The following is a 13,925-nucleotide window of genomic DNA, read 5'->3' as shown; positions in this document are numbered from 1 at the left end:
ATTTACTCCCCTTGCCTTTGAATCATTAGGTTGCATGGGTCCAGAAACAAAGAAATTTATTGACAAATTGGATCATTAATGAAGAGAGCATCAGGCAAGCCACGTTCCAAAGATTATCTGTTGCGGAAAATTGCTATTGCTATACAAAGAGGCAATGCGGCATGTATTCTTGGAACTTTAGGAAGTTACAGAGCGAATGATTTTTATTTATTGTAATATTTGTTGATTGAAAAGATCGTTTTTTTACTGACTGCGCCGAATGCGAGCAGTCTTTTTTTTCACTTTGAATAAATTTTAAAGAACTTTTCCAGAAAAAAAAATTGTACAATTCAGACAAATTTTGTAAAATCCATTCTCGGCTATTAGACGCATGGAGTCTTCTACCAATATCGCCATTTAAAGAGTTTTTAAACTCTCTTCATCTTGGACATATCACGATTTAAAAATGTCGAAATTTCGACTTTAGCTGTATGGCTGCATGGTCAGATTGTCGAGGGAAGCCATTTTAACACGAAATAGCTTAGAATTAGTCCCTCTATACGTTGAGATAACAATTATTACAAACGGACATGAGTGCCGGTTCTCCGAGTATGTCCCTCAATAAGAACATGAAGAAAATTCAGAGGTGGTATCGCGACTCTTTAAGTTTTGTTCAACTCCACCGTGCTATTTTTGTAAAAAAAAAATTCACAATTTTCCCAAAATTTTCCAATAGATTAAGATTGACTCGAATAGATATTGCAGTGTCAAATACTGTCGAAGGTCTTAAATTTGTAATAGGTGAAGTCCTTTTTCACGAAGCAATCTGCGTAACTTCCTTATAAAAACCTTGAATTCGACAACAGCTCGTGTGGGCACTACATGAGCAGTTCCCAACATTTTCCAATATTTCTCAAAAGTATTTCTCAGGAAAATAGTAAATTGCTTGCAATTTAGGAAAATTTAATAAAAAATAGGAAAACCTTTTCCCAAAAACAGAGTCTTTCTTAATGCATCCAGCCAAATATATATAAAAAAATCGAATCCGGCGCTTGGTCCATAAAATATGCAGTACACAGTTAAATGGGGTTTGCAGTGTAGCGAGACCCATTTCCCTTTCTTGTGGACGCTCTATATTCATAACTTTTATGTCCTCTTTCACCAGATTTTTCCTTCATAAAAGTCATAAAAAAAACCGAACCGGAAATTATACCATCAAAGGTTTAGTTTTTTATCAAAAAGTTTTTCAATATCATATACAAATGCAACATCCGCTTCATACACTGTGAGAGGACGATGCGATGGTGAAATGAAGATTGATTTTTTGTTGTACACGACATGAAGAGTGAAGCAGAAAATTGGCTGATGGAAAAATGTATGAGGTAGCCACTGGTATTTCGCCGATGACGATCAAAATCATAGATGGAATGGTGTTTACCCTTGACATTTTAGTTCTGGTGCAGTGAGCAATTAGATTTATAATAAAGTTTTGGAACGTTCGTTATAAATATTGTGTTTCGGAGAATGAAAAACTTTTGCAATCAACTTATTTTCCACGAAAACTCTGTGGAGATGTTACCACATTCAGAATGCAATCTAAATATTTTGTCTGGATGTATTTTAATTGAGCACATCTACGGTTACATACCGCAAACTCATTTCAAGTATGTCGATTTTGGTTTCGAAAACTTATAAATATTGAAATATGAGTTCAGGTTGAATGAAAACTTTTGTTGTTTCACATATTTTGTTCGAATTTTCAATCAACTATCAACTTAGTGGAACTCAGGCGAGCTCTCCAACATTCATTTATCTGATATTCATGAATGGTTGTATAGCAAAACTAATCGACATCTGCAACAATTTATTATTGAAAAGTCAGTCAGTCAGTCAGTCAAAAATCGTTCAATTCAGGTTATTAAAAATTGAAACGTTGGCACATCAGCTAATTCTTCATCTTTACGCATCGAGAGGATATTTGTAAAGAATCATAAAACTTACTGACATATTTCTTGCCAAGACATTCCTTAAATCATTTTTTTCAGCATGAAGCCATGATGGATCACTTCGGTCAAATGGAGAAAAATGCAGATCATAACCAGATCTACATTTTACTTTATTTAACCAAAAATGAGCCATCATGGCTTCATGGTGAAAAATCGATTGAAAGAATGTCTAAGTGTAAGTTTTATGATTCTTTCGCTGAAAAAGGGTTAAAATACTGTGAGGATTTCTTCGCAGAATTTTCGTTTCGAAAATTGCAATCGATTTTGAGGGATGTTTTTAAAAAGATTTTCTAGGTTTCGACGACCAAAATAAACGACCAGCACTAACTAACGTTTTCTTATACAGCAAAAAGTATGACCAAACCATCGATGTAATATAGTGTAGCAGTATTGTTATATCGATGGACCAAACAAACGAAGCAACAGACCTCAATCAAAACTTTAAACAAATGAAGTAACAGATTCAGTGATCAAAAGAACAATGTTAAATGTACTATGAAGGAACTTCTCAGTTCTTAGTTTTGATAATGTACAGCCCTATCATACCCATTATCAAAAGCGAACACATCACGTGGAACATGCTTCGGGCGTCAAAAAAATCCTTAAAAAAAACTGCGCAAAACTTCTGTTGTAAATCGGTTGTCTCACATCTGTATCTTAACATAATGATAACCGTAACTTATGCCTGAAGCAATGGTTGTGCGTTTAATCGTTCATTTGAGCGAAATAATTGAAACGCCTTTGAAGTTTAGATTGTTTGTTTAGGATTTCGAAAACAACTGTAGCACGACTGAGAATGATTTCAATGTAAAAACCATTGCAATGGAATCACAAAACTCCTGATCCGGTAACGATACTTTGTGCTGTATTTACGGTAATGCTGGACTTTTAAACTTTTTTAATGATTTATTGATTAGTACTGTTTTGCGATGGGGTAGGTCATCATAAGTGCAAACATAATGCATCGTTTCATTTTTATTTGATTGAACAAAATCTGTCGGTTCCAACGTTTGCAATACGTTTGCATCTCACAGTTTCAGTTAAAAAGTCATAATTTCCGTCATCTGAAAAAAGCCCATATGGATTTCACATGACATCCACCCACCGACTAGTTCATAGCCAGTCAAACACGTTTCAATTCCTAAACTGTACCGTATTTCTGTCGACCCACAATGCGACGATCGTTTTTAATATTTTAGTAATTTTTTCCTCAAATATAGCCGTATCCGTAGTTATAAATAAGCTTTGCAAATAAGGCAAGCGACGCAGTTCACTGGTAGTTGTCGACATACTGTCACGTGAAAATTTTCTGTTTCTAAATAGCATGAATGTTGACGTCAGCAGAAATAGAAGAGACCGAAGATTGTGTCTATTTCGGTAGGATTTTTTGAACTCTCAAACATTTTTTTAGAGATTCGAGAAAGATTTGAAGACATTTCCTGAGGACTCACAAGATTAGGGAGATTGCCAATTTCACTTGTAGTTATAATTTGACGTTTAACTTGAAAATTAGAAGTTGATCCTCCACACACTTTGTAACGCGAAATAACGTCACTTCAACCCCAACATATTATTGTCGATAATTTTCCATGAAAAACGTTTAAAATTCTGCTAGTACGTCTAAAATTCGAAAGACCTTTCAGTCTTCCTGAAAGCAGACGTCATTCATGAAGAGGTTGAATTTATTGTTGCTAGTCCCGTACGAAAGAAGGGTTAAGGGACTATGAGGTTCAACCTGCCGTTTGTAACTCTTTTCTATTTGCATTGCACGATAATACAAATAAATTTTTTTTTGGGTAAGAGATGCTGGATGTAATGGATATCACATTCATTAGCACTACGAGTTAGTGTTATGTATGGTAAGCTTTAACTGGTTTACTTACTTTTAAATAAATAATGCAAGCGGTAAAATCGAAAGCTTCAAGTTCCATTTGAACTCGTCATCGACGTCTTCGTCGATATATGGACAGGACATGGACAATGTAAATAAGATAAAAATGGTTCAGACATGAAAAAGGTCAACGTTTATTTTTAACCTGTTACAGAAGGCAAGCATACGACCAGTAAGTATTATTATCGGGTCTGTTACTTCCATCGATCAAAGTATTTTTAGTCGGTTGATTTCAAATCTTCTACTTCAATTTTCTTAAACATGCATTTTACTATATAAAGGACCACATTACCCAGAGCTTTTATGAGATGTTTAGGTGGCGTTTTTATGCATCGAAATAGAATATACGTTTCATTAGTCTTGAATATGAGCATGAGAGAACTGAGCTTACTGCGCCCCATATTCTTTCGCGTAAAACTACTTCTAATAATTTTAATTAATGATGTACTTATTGCGGCCAACAGTTGTAATCGCGTAATGGGACCATAGCCAACAATATTCGCAAAAAATGTTAGGAACCCAATTCCAAAGCCCTTTCCCTTAGCGTTCGCATAAATGTAATGTAGGAAACATTCAGTAATTTCATAGAGTTACATTCCACTTTGGTTTAGAAAGCTTTCCGTGATTATTTCAAATAAGTCCCATGACAGCATAGAGCGATAACTGAAACTTATATGCTTGAACTTCATACATAAAAGTACTTATACCGTCTAATGTGATGGAACTATTTATACATTTCTGTTTGTTATTTTGTTGACTGAAAAAGTTACGGAATATTCCGTCGAAATAACGGTTCCAGCAGTCGGTACATAATTTTGTGTATTTATTTAGATGTCCCGAGCATACGTACTTGCGTGCATGTTTGCTTTTTTCTCAGTTTATTGACTAGAGTCTTCATCTTTGGCTCGATGACGTAAAAGGTTTTAAAACATTACAAACAACAATTTTCCTTTGTTTTTCGTTTTTCTGGAAAGTATAAAACGCTTGCAGCAAACATAATGTTTGACTGTTGTGAACTCAAACAACAACCATTGTCGTAATGAATTATCATAAATATTTACTAAGAAACGCTCGCGCGATGACAAAATTTAGATTAATACATTTCGAAATGTGAGACGAAAAAGGTTAGGAAAGTCTCACATCTCCTGGCAATTATAGAGCTGTAATAGATACGGTTGATTGGATGCCACATCAGTGATTTTCTGATATATGATTCTAACTTACAGTCAAGTGAATAAATTTGCGTCACGGTCCGCTGACAGTGACCACAAACAAAATTAAAAAGTCTTACAATCATCTCATGGCGTTTGAAGAGACTCCCTTGTTTGGAAAGACCCTTTTCAATTATCAACAGCTTATCAATCAATCTAAAATCTATGAGAAAATTCTATGCCACTATTCACAAAGTGACCAGCATAGCAACGACATTTTCATCAGATTATAATGAAAGTCCGTACGAAATGTTCCTACACAAAGTCGTATAAATTATCACAAACTAAAACGAAAACTACACAAAAAGAAAATCTTCATCAGTTTGATGTCATAAAGTCTTGTCACGTGCAGAAGATGTTCGATAAGATGTCTACTTCGCAATGACAACTCAAATTATCTAAATCTGTGTGTACACACTGTACAGTACATACTCATCAACCTTAACCATAAAATGAACTATAACTTCCTGGTGTACGAACTTCCGACAACTTTGAAACAAAGTTTAAACTTCAGTTTTGTTTGCGTTTTTTTTTTTGGTAAGCGTAACGGATATGAAGTTCTTTTCTGGTAAATAATGTTGGAAATATGAACGTTGCAAAATAAGGCGATGTTTAAGAAAGAAATCCGACCGTAAAGTAGGGGGATGAAATATATATACGTAAGAGCGGAGACAATTTATGACAGCAACCTCAACGTCAATTCACAGCTCGATAAATTTAAAATGTTGATCAAACTTTGATATGCTTCTGCACCGAAGTCCGTGATTTTCATCAATCCAGCACTTTTGTCAGCACCCTCAGCATGTAAAATATTGAACGTAACTCGGACTAAAGATGAAAAGTCACTTTCTTGCGTGCTTCGCTTTGGACTATCAAATTTCACGCAGTAGCTCGATCTTCCAACTTTTTCCGTCCTAGTTACATAAATGTCTATGACGTACATAGAAATGTTTTTGAGCTGGGCCTGTCTTCATAAGTATGACCTGTTACAGACGGCAAATCATATGACTAATATTATTATCGGATCTATTACTTCCATTGATCAAAGTATTTTTAATTGGTTGATTGCAAATCTTGTACTTCAATTTTTTTAAACATGCATTTTACTATATAAAAGACCATATTACCCAGAGCTTGTATTTATTTTGGCGTCGTTATCGATAACAGATGAATAGCCGTATGTGACAGATTAAAGTTTGCAATTTTAAATTGATATCGTGAAATCACGCTTGAACATGGTCCATACAATTTTACGCATCTACTACCCCTTGAGTTGGACGAGTTACATTTGAACAGCTCCTAAAGACAGGAAGATTATGTGCAGTATAACTACCAAAATAACTGAATTGCATTTTACAATATTTTTGCGGATGTTTTATAACATAAAGTACTGTGTGTGACAACGAATCTTCTTATCAAACAACAGAATTACTTTTACATTTAGTAGATAATTCTTACAAAATCTCTCATGCGTTGGATGTTGTGAATCATCTGCTTGTAATATGCGCTTGTTACTGACGAGTATATCTTATTTTTAAACACGTTGTGTGAATGTTTGAAACACCCTTATGCATTCACAGAAACCCACCGTTGAATAGTGTAATGTATCCGGTTACAGACGGGAATAATAAGACGTGTGATTGGTAAGAGCACTCGTTTAATACTGATGTGAAATAATGCATTGAACAGAGTTGTTAGATATCCTACAATACTCCCTCCTTAACAAAAAAAATTAATCCAAAAGAAAACTTTCCAAACTAAAAAAAACTCAAAAAAATTGTAGCAAAAATCAAAAGGAAAATTTTGAAGTTAATTATTGGATTGCAAAAACTTTAATTAATTTAATCCGACTGATCTTCAGTGCCCTTCGTATTGATTGACTCCTTCTTGATCGCTGTCTCAACACATGCTTCGAATGTAGCTGTCGGATCCATTTCGAAAACTTTGCTGCGTACTGGGCCTTCCAGTAGACCAACCACGAATTTGTCGCGAAGCACCATCTTGTAACAACCTTCGAATTTACAGTACCGGATACTCTGCTTCAACCTTGTGGCGAATTCTATGACTGTCTCGTCTTGCTTCTGCTTTACATCAAAAAATGTCCGCCGATCATGAAAAATGGATCTGGTCGGTGTAAAACGATTTTTCATAATGCCACAAATTTCCTTGTATGTTTTCGCCTGCGGCTTGTCCGGAAAACACAAATCTGTTAATGTGTCAAATACATCCAATGACAACGTCGATAACAACATTGCTCGCTTCCGGTTATCATCCGTGACTTCGTATGCCAAAAAATATTGATCCAACTGTGCTGCATACGTTTCCCAATTCTTGTCTGAATCGAACTTTTGCGGTAATGGGGTGAATGTTCCATTGTTCGGCATGTTGAATGCTTACGCTCGCAAACGAATGACCTTGTCGTGTCTTCCAAGTGTCCTTCGATTCCAATAATTTTTCTTTTCTCAAACTTATTTCGACCAAATGCTTGTACTCCGTGTACAACGAATGGTGATGTGTACACCTTGTACGTCGATTTACTGACAACGGCTGCAAAAAAAAATTCGTCCGCCGTGGATCTGGAAATGTCTTCCTTTCTTTCAGCCGCCAGTTATCGATGAAAAAAATCGAACGCCGTGTTCGACAACTGATGACACGATGCTTCTTTGTTATGTTATCGTTGTTCTGTTTCATACAACACAACCAAACAATAACTCAATGGATGTTCGCTCACTTCCACGAATTCTACACCGTATTGTCTTTGCTTTTTTTTTAGACAGAAAAAAAAATCGAAAAAAAAACTTTGTACGCCGTGTACCACTGTTTGACCGATTACTTATAGCCGAATTTCACCTTAACGTTCGCCGTGAACTGTTTTTAATAAAATTCGCTATGTCGGTTCGTTATAATAACCAACTGCGCCACTGTAATGTATCCGGTTACAGACGGGAATAATAAGACGTGTGATTGGTAAGAGCACTCGTTTAATACTGATGTGAAATAATGCATTGAACAGAGTTGTTAGATATCCTACAAATAGAATTGACAAAATGTCAGACAAAAGGTTTCATAATGGAAAAATGTTCCAATTTAATTTGGATAGCAGCCAAATTATTTATGCAAACTGAATTGTAATGAAAATATTATGAATTATGTCCCTAAAAATTGACGCACAATGACGTCATAATTGTTTTCGTTTTTTTTTTTCATTTTAATTCATCCCGTTTAGCCTGACATTATATTATAGCATTTATTGAGATGGTAATATTGAATTGATGTTGTGATTGAACCGCTCTGCATACCATCAGCGGTGCCAATTTGTTAGCATAAATTATTTATAGTGAAAAGTTCACGTCGAGACAAAACAGACAAAACACCAAATGGCATAGACACCGAATCGATTGTGTGGCAAAATTGAGAGTTTATTGGCATATCGGTTTTGATTTGATAATCAATTTATGTCGATCAAATAATCGAGTTGCAAGTGCAGTTATGTCGATCAACATAGACATGTATGTCGATACAGCGTTACAATTTATGATACTGTCTGGTTGTATTTGAGTTGAGGGGCAATACAAGAAGGACGTCCTTCGATACGAAGGGACATTGAAAGGACAAAACATCTAACCCTTTAAAAGGGAATGTATGAATCGTACTTCATTTGTTCTTGCAGAACCCTTGTACATGTAACTTTGTAACTTTGTTGATTAAACCAGTTTGTGTGGTAGTTTTCCTATAATCCTACACTATAGTCCCATACCGTGTTTGGTGATGAAACAACATGGACGTTCATGTTCATATAAATATGAAAGTGGACCGACATTTCGTTTATGATTCGCCAGAAATGTACATACACAAAGGTATGCCGTTGACAGACCTTCATTACCCTTACAGGCGGTCCTATATTCTCTAAAAAAAATTCTCAAATTTTCACGATTTTCTCAAATTTTATGGATTTATGGATGGATTTTACGAAAAGTTTTTCACGAAAATTTGAGAAAATTGCGAAAATTTTAGAAAATTCGTGAAAATTTTAGAAAATTCGTGAAAATTTTATAGCGACTATAGTGTCAATTCCTTCAAATCAAAAAAAAGAACTAACAGAGATCTATATGGTCGTTGCCGTTTGTTTAATCGAACTCTACGAACTCCAACAGATAATGCAGCTAAAAGCGATGAACAAACCTTTCGTTGATATTCCAGTTTATGATTTCTAGTTAGGCTGGAAAGACACTGTCAATTTTGAATTGCTGAAGTCGACAACTAATGCTACGTTTTCCATTATTTAGCCTATGCTCGGACTACAATAGAAGAGGCACCATAATTGTCGACATCAGCAATTCAAAAATTGACAATGTTTTGCCAGCCCCAACTTTGTTTATCTTGTCGGAAAAATTACAGCAATTCGAATTAAGCGAAGAAACGTATACGCACTAACATGGAAATGCGTATCACTTATCATATTAATGGGAAATTTCTTATCCTCAAATTTTATCTTTTTTATTTGCTCATTTCTTTTCCATTCAGCTACGTAAAAGAAACCTTCATCAATAACACTATCCTATACACATTTTATATTGACGATGATAATCGAATTTATATGTTCCGTGTGTGTTATTATAACCCTATTGTGCGTGAGGCCTCATACATCAACATAAACTCTCTCATTCCAGCTGTAGTAACATATAAATAATCATGACAGAAAAACACACAACCAGTTAATATTTAATAGAAAATCTCTTATCAAGCACAAATTGCCTTACCACCACGCATTAAAGGTACTTAAAGGTATAGCGTTCTTGCACGAAATGTGTTCGTTTCAGCAATAAATAAATTGCGTCTCCTTATAAATTATGAAAACATAATAAGAAGCTTTCTCGGATGAAGGAGACTCTTGGGACGCATGTGGCATATGGTGGCCGAAAAGACACCGAAAAAAAGTCTACAAAATTCAAATGTATAAATATGGGTGTTGTGTGGTTGGTTACAGCCTGTTGTTTGTTTTTGACATCAGTACTCAGCTCATGTTAAAATCCACGCAAAATTTACTGCGTTTCACAACTGGTTGACTGGCGATTATAACTTCATATAGTTGTAGCGCCACGGCCTTTAAGTTTGAATCACAGTCAAGTTTTTCATTCCGTTTGGCACTCAGTCAGCGATTCAGATTGTATGAAATTTAGCCTTTTTTTAAATTGCCTGACCTGACTGGAAGTTCCAGGTAATTCATTTTTGGTCGACCATAACCACGACAGTGTAACCCTTCATGTTTTGTCATAGTTCATATACTTCTAACACAATGTCAGATGAGTAGAAGATTAATTGAGAAAAAATCCGTGCAGAATCTGAAAATGGTTCAAAATCAACAGAGACTATGAACAGAAACCTTCTTTATCCGTTGGTAGTAAGAAATATTCTTTGACATGTTATCTTTCTGTAACTCAATTTGTTTATTGCATCTGTTGTAAACATTTTGCCCGAAGTGTTTTGCGTACGGACCTTTATTGTGGAAAAACGACTTTCTTAATTGCGAATTCTGCGTGCAAAAAAAAGGTTCACGTTGTTTTTAGTTTTGGAAAGGAAATGAGTAAATTTTCCGAAATTAATGTTTAGGGGAGACGAAAAACTTGGTTACACGTGACAATGCATATAATTGTTTGCTTCAACTGTAAGTATACACTACACGGGTACTCGTGTACGATTTTTGGTGTAGATAAAAAATACCGCTTTGTCATGAGAAATGTTTAATTTTCATTTTTTGCCATTCACCAACGAGAGGAAGTCACATTATGGATGAAAACACAAGTGTTACAATGCTTAAAAAAATATAATAAAAACCTTTTTTTTTCGGTGAACTATATTACGGAGTCTGTTTTTGGGATAAGGTAGCCTGCAGGCAAAATGGCAAAGTAAAAAACCCTTGACGGAAAATTCAACGTCAGTCGAACAACAACAAGAAAATGCTGGCAAACAAAATAATGAACGAAACTTTATTCAAAGGTATGTCTGACCTTGTCAATGAAATTTATGATGTAGGTGTATTATGTGTGGCCTCTCCAATCTCCATCTGATAAAAAATACGAACAAAAAAATGCCGCTATTGGAAATACTTATCCCTAAATCTGAGTACATTCCTGCCATGCAGCGAGTTTCAAAGTTTCCGACGAGTCAGCTTCAAATTTTGTTAATAATATTTGATGTATGTCGACTCAAAATTCGAAATCTAAAACCGAATTCTTGTACCAAGTTATGGCATGAAATTAAATTAGCCAAGAGTTCTCGATAAGTTCAGAGATGTTATGAAAACAATTTCAACTGTCGAAAGAACAAGACACTGACAAGAGTGGACGTAAATCTTTGGGTATGGCCGTGTGTCACACAAATGGGTATGGATACAAAATTCGATAGTAGCAACCAGGGCCCATTTTTGTGATATAAATTTTCTGAATTTGCTACAAAATTAGAAAAATTCGCTCAATTTGCGCAATTTTATTTTTTTGGTTTTAAAGAAAGTGAGAGATGGCGTTTCTATCGAACTATATGATTCGGTTATAAATGACATTACCTCCGCCAATACTATGTCTAGCAAACAAACTCTATAGACTGTTATGATCAGAGCGAGAAAACCGAAGACTAGCTATAACTTGCCTTGGGGTACTTGTCAAAGTATTTATTTCTCTTTCAACGTGGTGCTTTGAGAGCGAGAGGACCGAAGACTTGAATATAACTTGCCTTGGGGTACTTGTCTCTTTCTCTTTCATAATAACACTCTATTAATCGATTAAAAAATCGAATTAGGATATAAAATATAAGTTCGAAAAACTCTGCTTCTTCATAAGGCATAAAGTGAACAGACTCACTAATCGTAAACAAATAGCAGAGTTTCACAAACGTCTTAACCGCCTTAATTATTGTAGTTCGTTTGCTGGAGAGAGTATTGCCTCCGCACATATATTTACCTATTTTAGCCATTTTAGCTCTGAACATATTTAAGATTCTTTAGAGTTTTATAAGTCATCGACGTTACCAGTCAATAAAGCGTTCCTAGGTTATAATCAGGGCCTATTTTCGATAATTTAAATTGTTGAAATTATCAAAAAATTATCGAAATTGTCGAAAAATTCTCCAAACGTAAATTTGAGAATTTCGATAATTTTTGTAGAATTTAGAGAATTTATCGAGAATTTAAATTATCGAAAATAGGCCCTTATAATATTTTGGCGCAAAATTTGAAAATCTCTTAGCGAATTCAAATTATTTAGCTGGAGGAGTTGTGTTAAGTTATACACAACCGGCAAGACGTGCTTTGGCATCTTTCTTGAAATTGACCACCAAGCTTTCATTGAGAATGATGTGATTCGCTTCGTGTATCTTCAATAGACCACGAGTGCGCACTTTACGAAGTAATTTTGCACTGTTGAAGTCAAACTGGTGATTGGTCGTACTTACATGTCTAACCAGTGCTGTTTTTGTGGGTTTCTTTGTCACATTCGCCACATCTTTCTCGTGCTGGTTACATCTTTCGGATAAGCAGCCCGATGCTTCACCTATGTATGATGCATCACATTGTACGCACGGGATGCCATAAACTACGTGCGACTGTTGTGCATTTTCGACTGGGTCTTTCATGTTCGTGAAGGCTTGAGATACCTTGTACGGTGGTCGAAAAGGCAATTTTTGTCATGGGACATGTCTCTTCAACTGCGCCTTAATGGTCTCAGATAATCCATGCATGTACGTGATGTCAGCGTAGCCGAGCGCTCTTTTCGGATATCTTGGAGGCGGCGTAAGAGTCATCTCTTTGAAGCTGATTTCTTTCGGGACATGAATCGTTGAATTCGCCAGCTAGTTCTTTTCGTTGTGGTAACTTTGTATCATCCAGAAAGGGGTGATTCAAATTTAGTGCCAAAATATCTTATACTGTGAATCAAACTTAATTGACTGGGAACGTCGTTGGCTTTTAAAACTCTAACGAATCTGAAATCGCTAGATCGATTTTTATTTTGTCCGAAAACATCTTAAAAAGAGGTCGCACTCATTTCTAAAAGAACAATTTTAAAAAATGTATCGGCGCGAGATTCCTTCCCTCGAATTACGAATATCACGGAATACTATTTCTATTTTAAGTTGATTTCAAATGGGTTAAAAAATTCACATTTATGTTAAAAGATCACCGATTCCAATGGGATGATGTTGAAACTTTCTAGTTGATACAATGGATATAATGTCAGATAGCTTTTGTCGTGCCAACTTTTGTCTGTAAGAATGACTGGAGAATTTCGCAATAATGTAGCCGAGTAATGTGTCATATACATTTTACACTTATGGGATTCGGACTGAAGCTTAATGGCTTTTCAACCAGCCCAGACCTGCTAACGCATCAGATAAGTAAAGTTACGTCAACAGCTTATTGTACCAGAAAATATACAATTTATGTTTCAAAAAGAAAAGCTCTAAACACAATGCGACCATTGTGTTTGCCGTAAAAATAAGATTTCATCGTCCTGTAAAAGTCCAAGCGCCAAGCTATATTTGTAAAATTGAAAAGAATGACGACAAAGATCCGCTGATTTTTTTATAAGCATTCATAACCATTCATCATTCAATGGCGCAAAGTTCCATTCATCTTATTTTCACACATCAATTAATTTACATCATTCCATTCCGTTCGCTCTGATTTTGATTATTTATTGAATTTGATTTGAATGCAGAAGTGGAAAAAGAGGCACAATAAAAATTGTTTCGCATTGAATGAGTTTTCATTCAACTTTATTACACAGCCTCGTCAGAGTGGATGGAAAAAAAGTAGAATGTGCGGAGATAGAGAGAATGAAATTGTTA

The 13,925-nt window shown here is 35.3% G+C and overlaps 2 protein-coding genes and 1 long non-coding RNA gene across 5 annotated transcripts in view; all 3 read right to left on the bottom strand.

Annotated features, from left to right (window-relative positions):
* Positions 1-13,925, bottom strand: part of LOC119076505 (diacylglycerol kinase eta) — an 83,919-nt gene that overhangs the window by 38,379 nt on the left and 31,615 nt on the right. The window lies entirely within an intron of this gene.
* On the bottom strand, positions 2,558-12,008 carry LOC119076507. Its single transcript, XR_005087637.1, has 2 exons — positions 11,908-12,008; positions 2,558-2,597 (listed from the first exon to the last, which is right to left on the bottom strand). It is a non-coding gene; the product is annotated as an uncharacterized LOC119076507 (long non-coding RNA).
* On the bottom strand, positions 6,704-8,110 carry LOC119076506. Its single transcript, XM_037183288.1, has one exon. It carries the CDS (start codon positions 7,469-7,471, stop codon positions 6,929-6,931), a length of 543 nt encoding a protein of 180 aa, XP_037039183.1. The 5' UTR covers positions 7,472-8,110; the 3' UTR covers positions 6,704-6,928.

This window comes from Bradysia coprophila, unplaced genomic scaffold (genome assembly GCF_014529535.1).
Source record: "Bradysia coprophila strain Holo2 unplaced genomic scaffold, BU_Bcop_v1 contig_232, whole genome shotgun sequence".
NCBI lineage: Eukaryota > Metazoa > Arthropoda > Insecta > Diptera > Sciaridae > Bradysia > Bradysia coprophila.
Note: the sequence above shows the minus strand (reverse complement) of the source record. Positions and strands in the feature narration are given on the sequence as shown.

Excerpts from the sequence above, each read along its gene's own strand:
- LOC119076506 (XM_037183288.1), bottom strand. The coding sequence starts at position 7,471 with ATGCCGAACAATGGAACATTCACCCCATTACCGCAAAAGTTCGATTCA.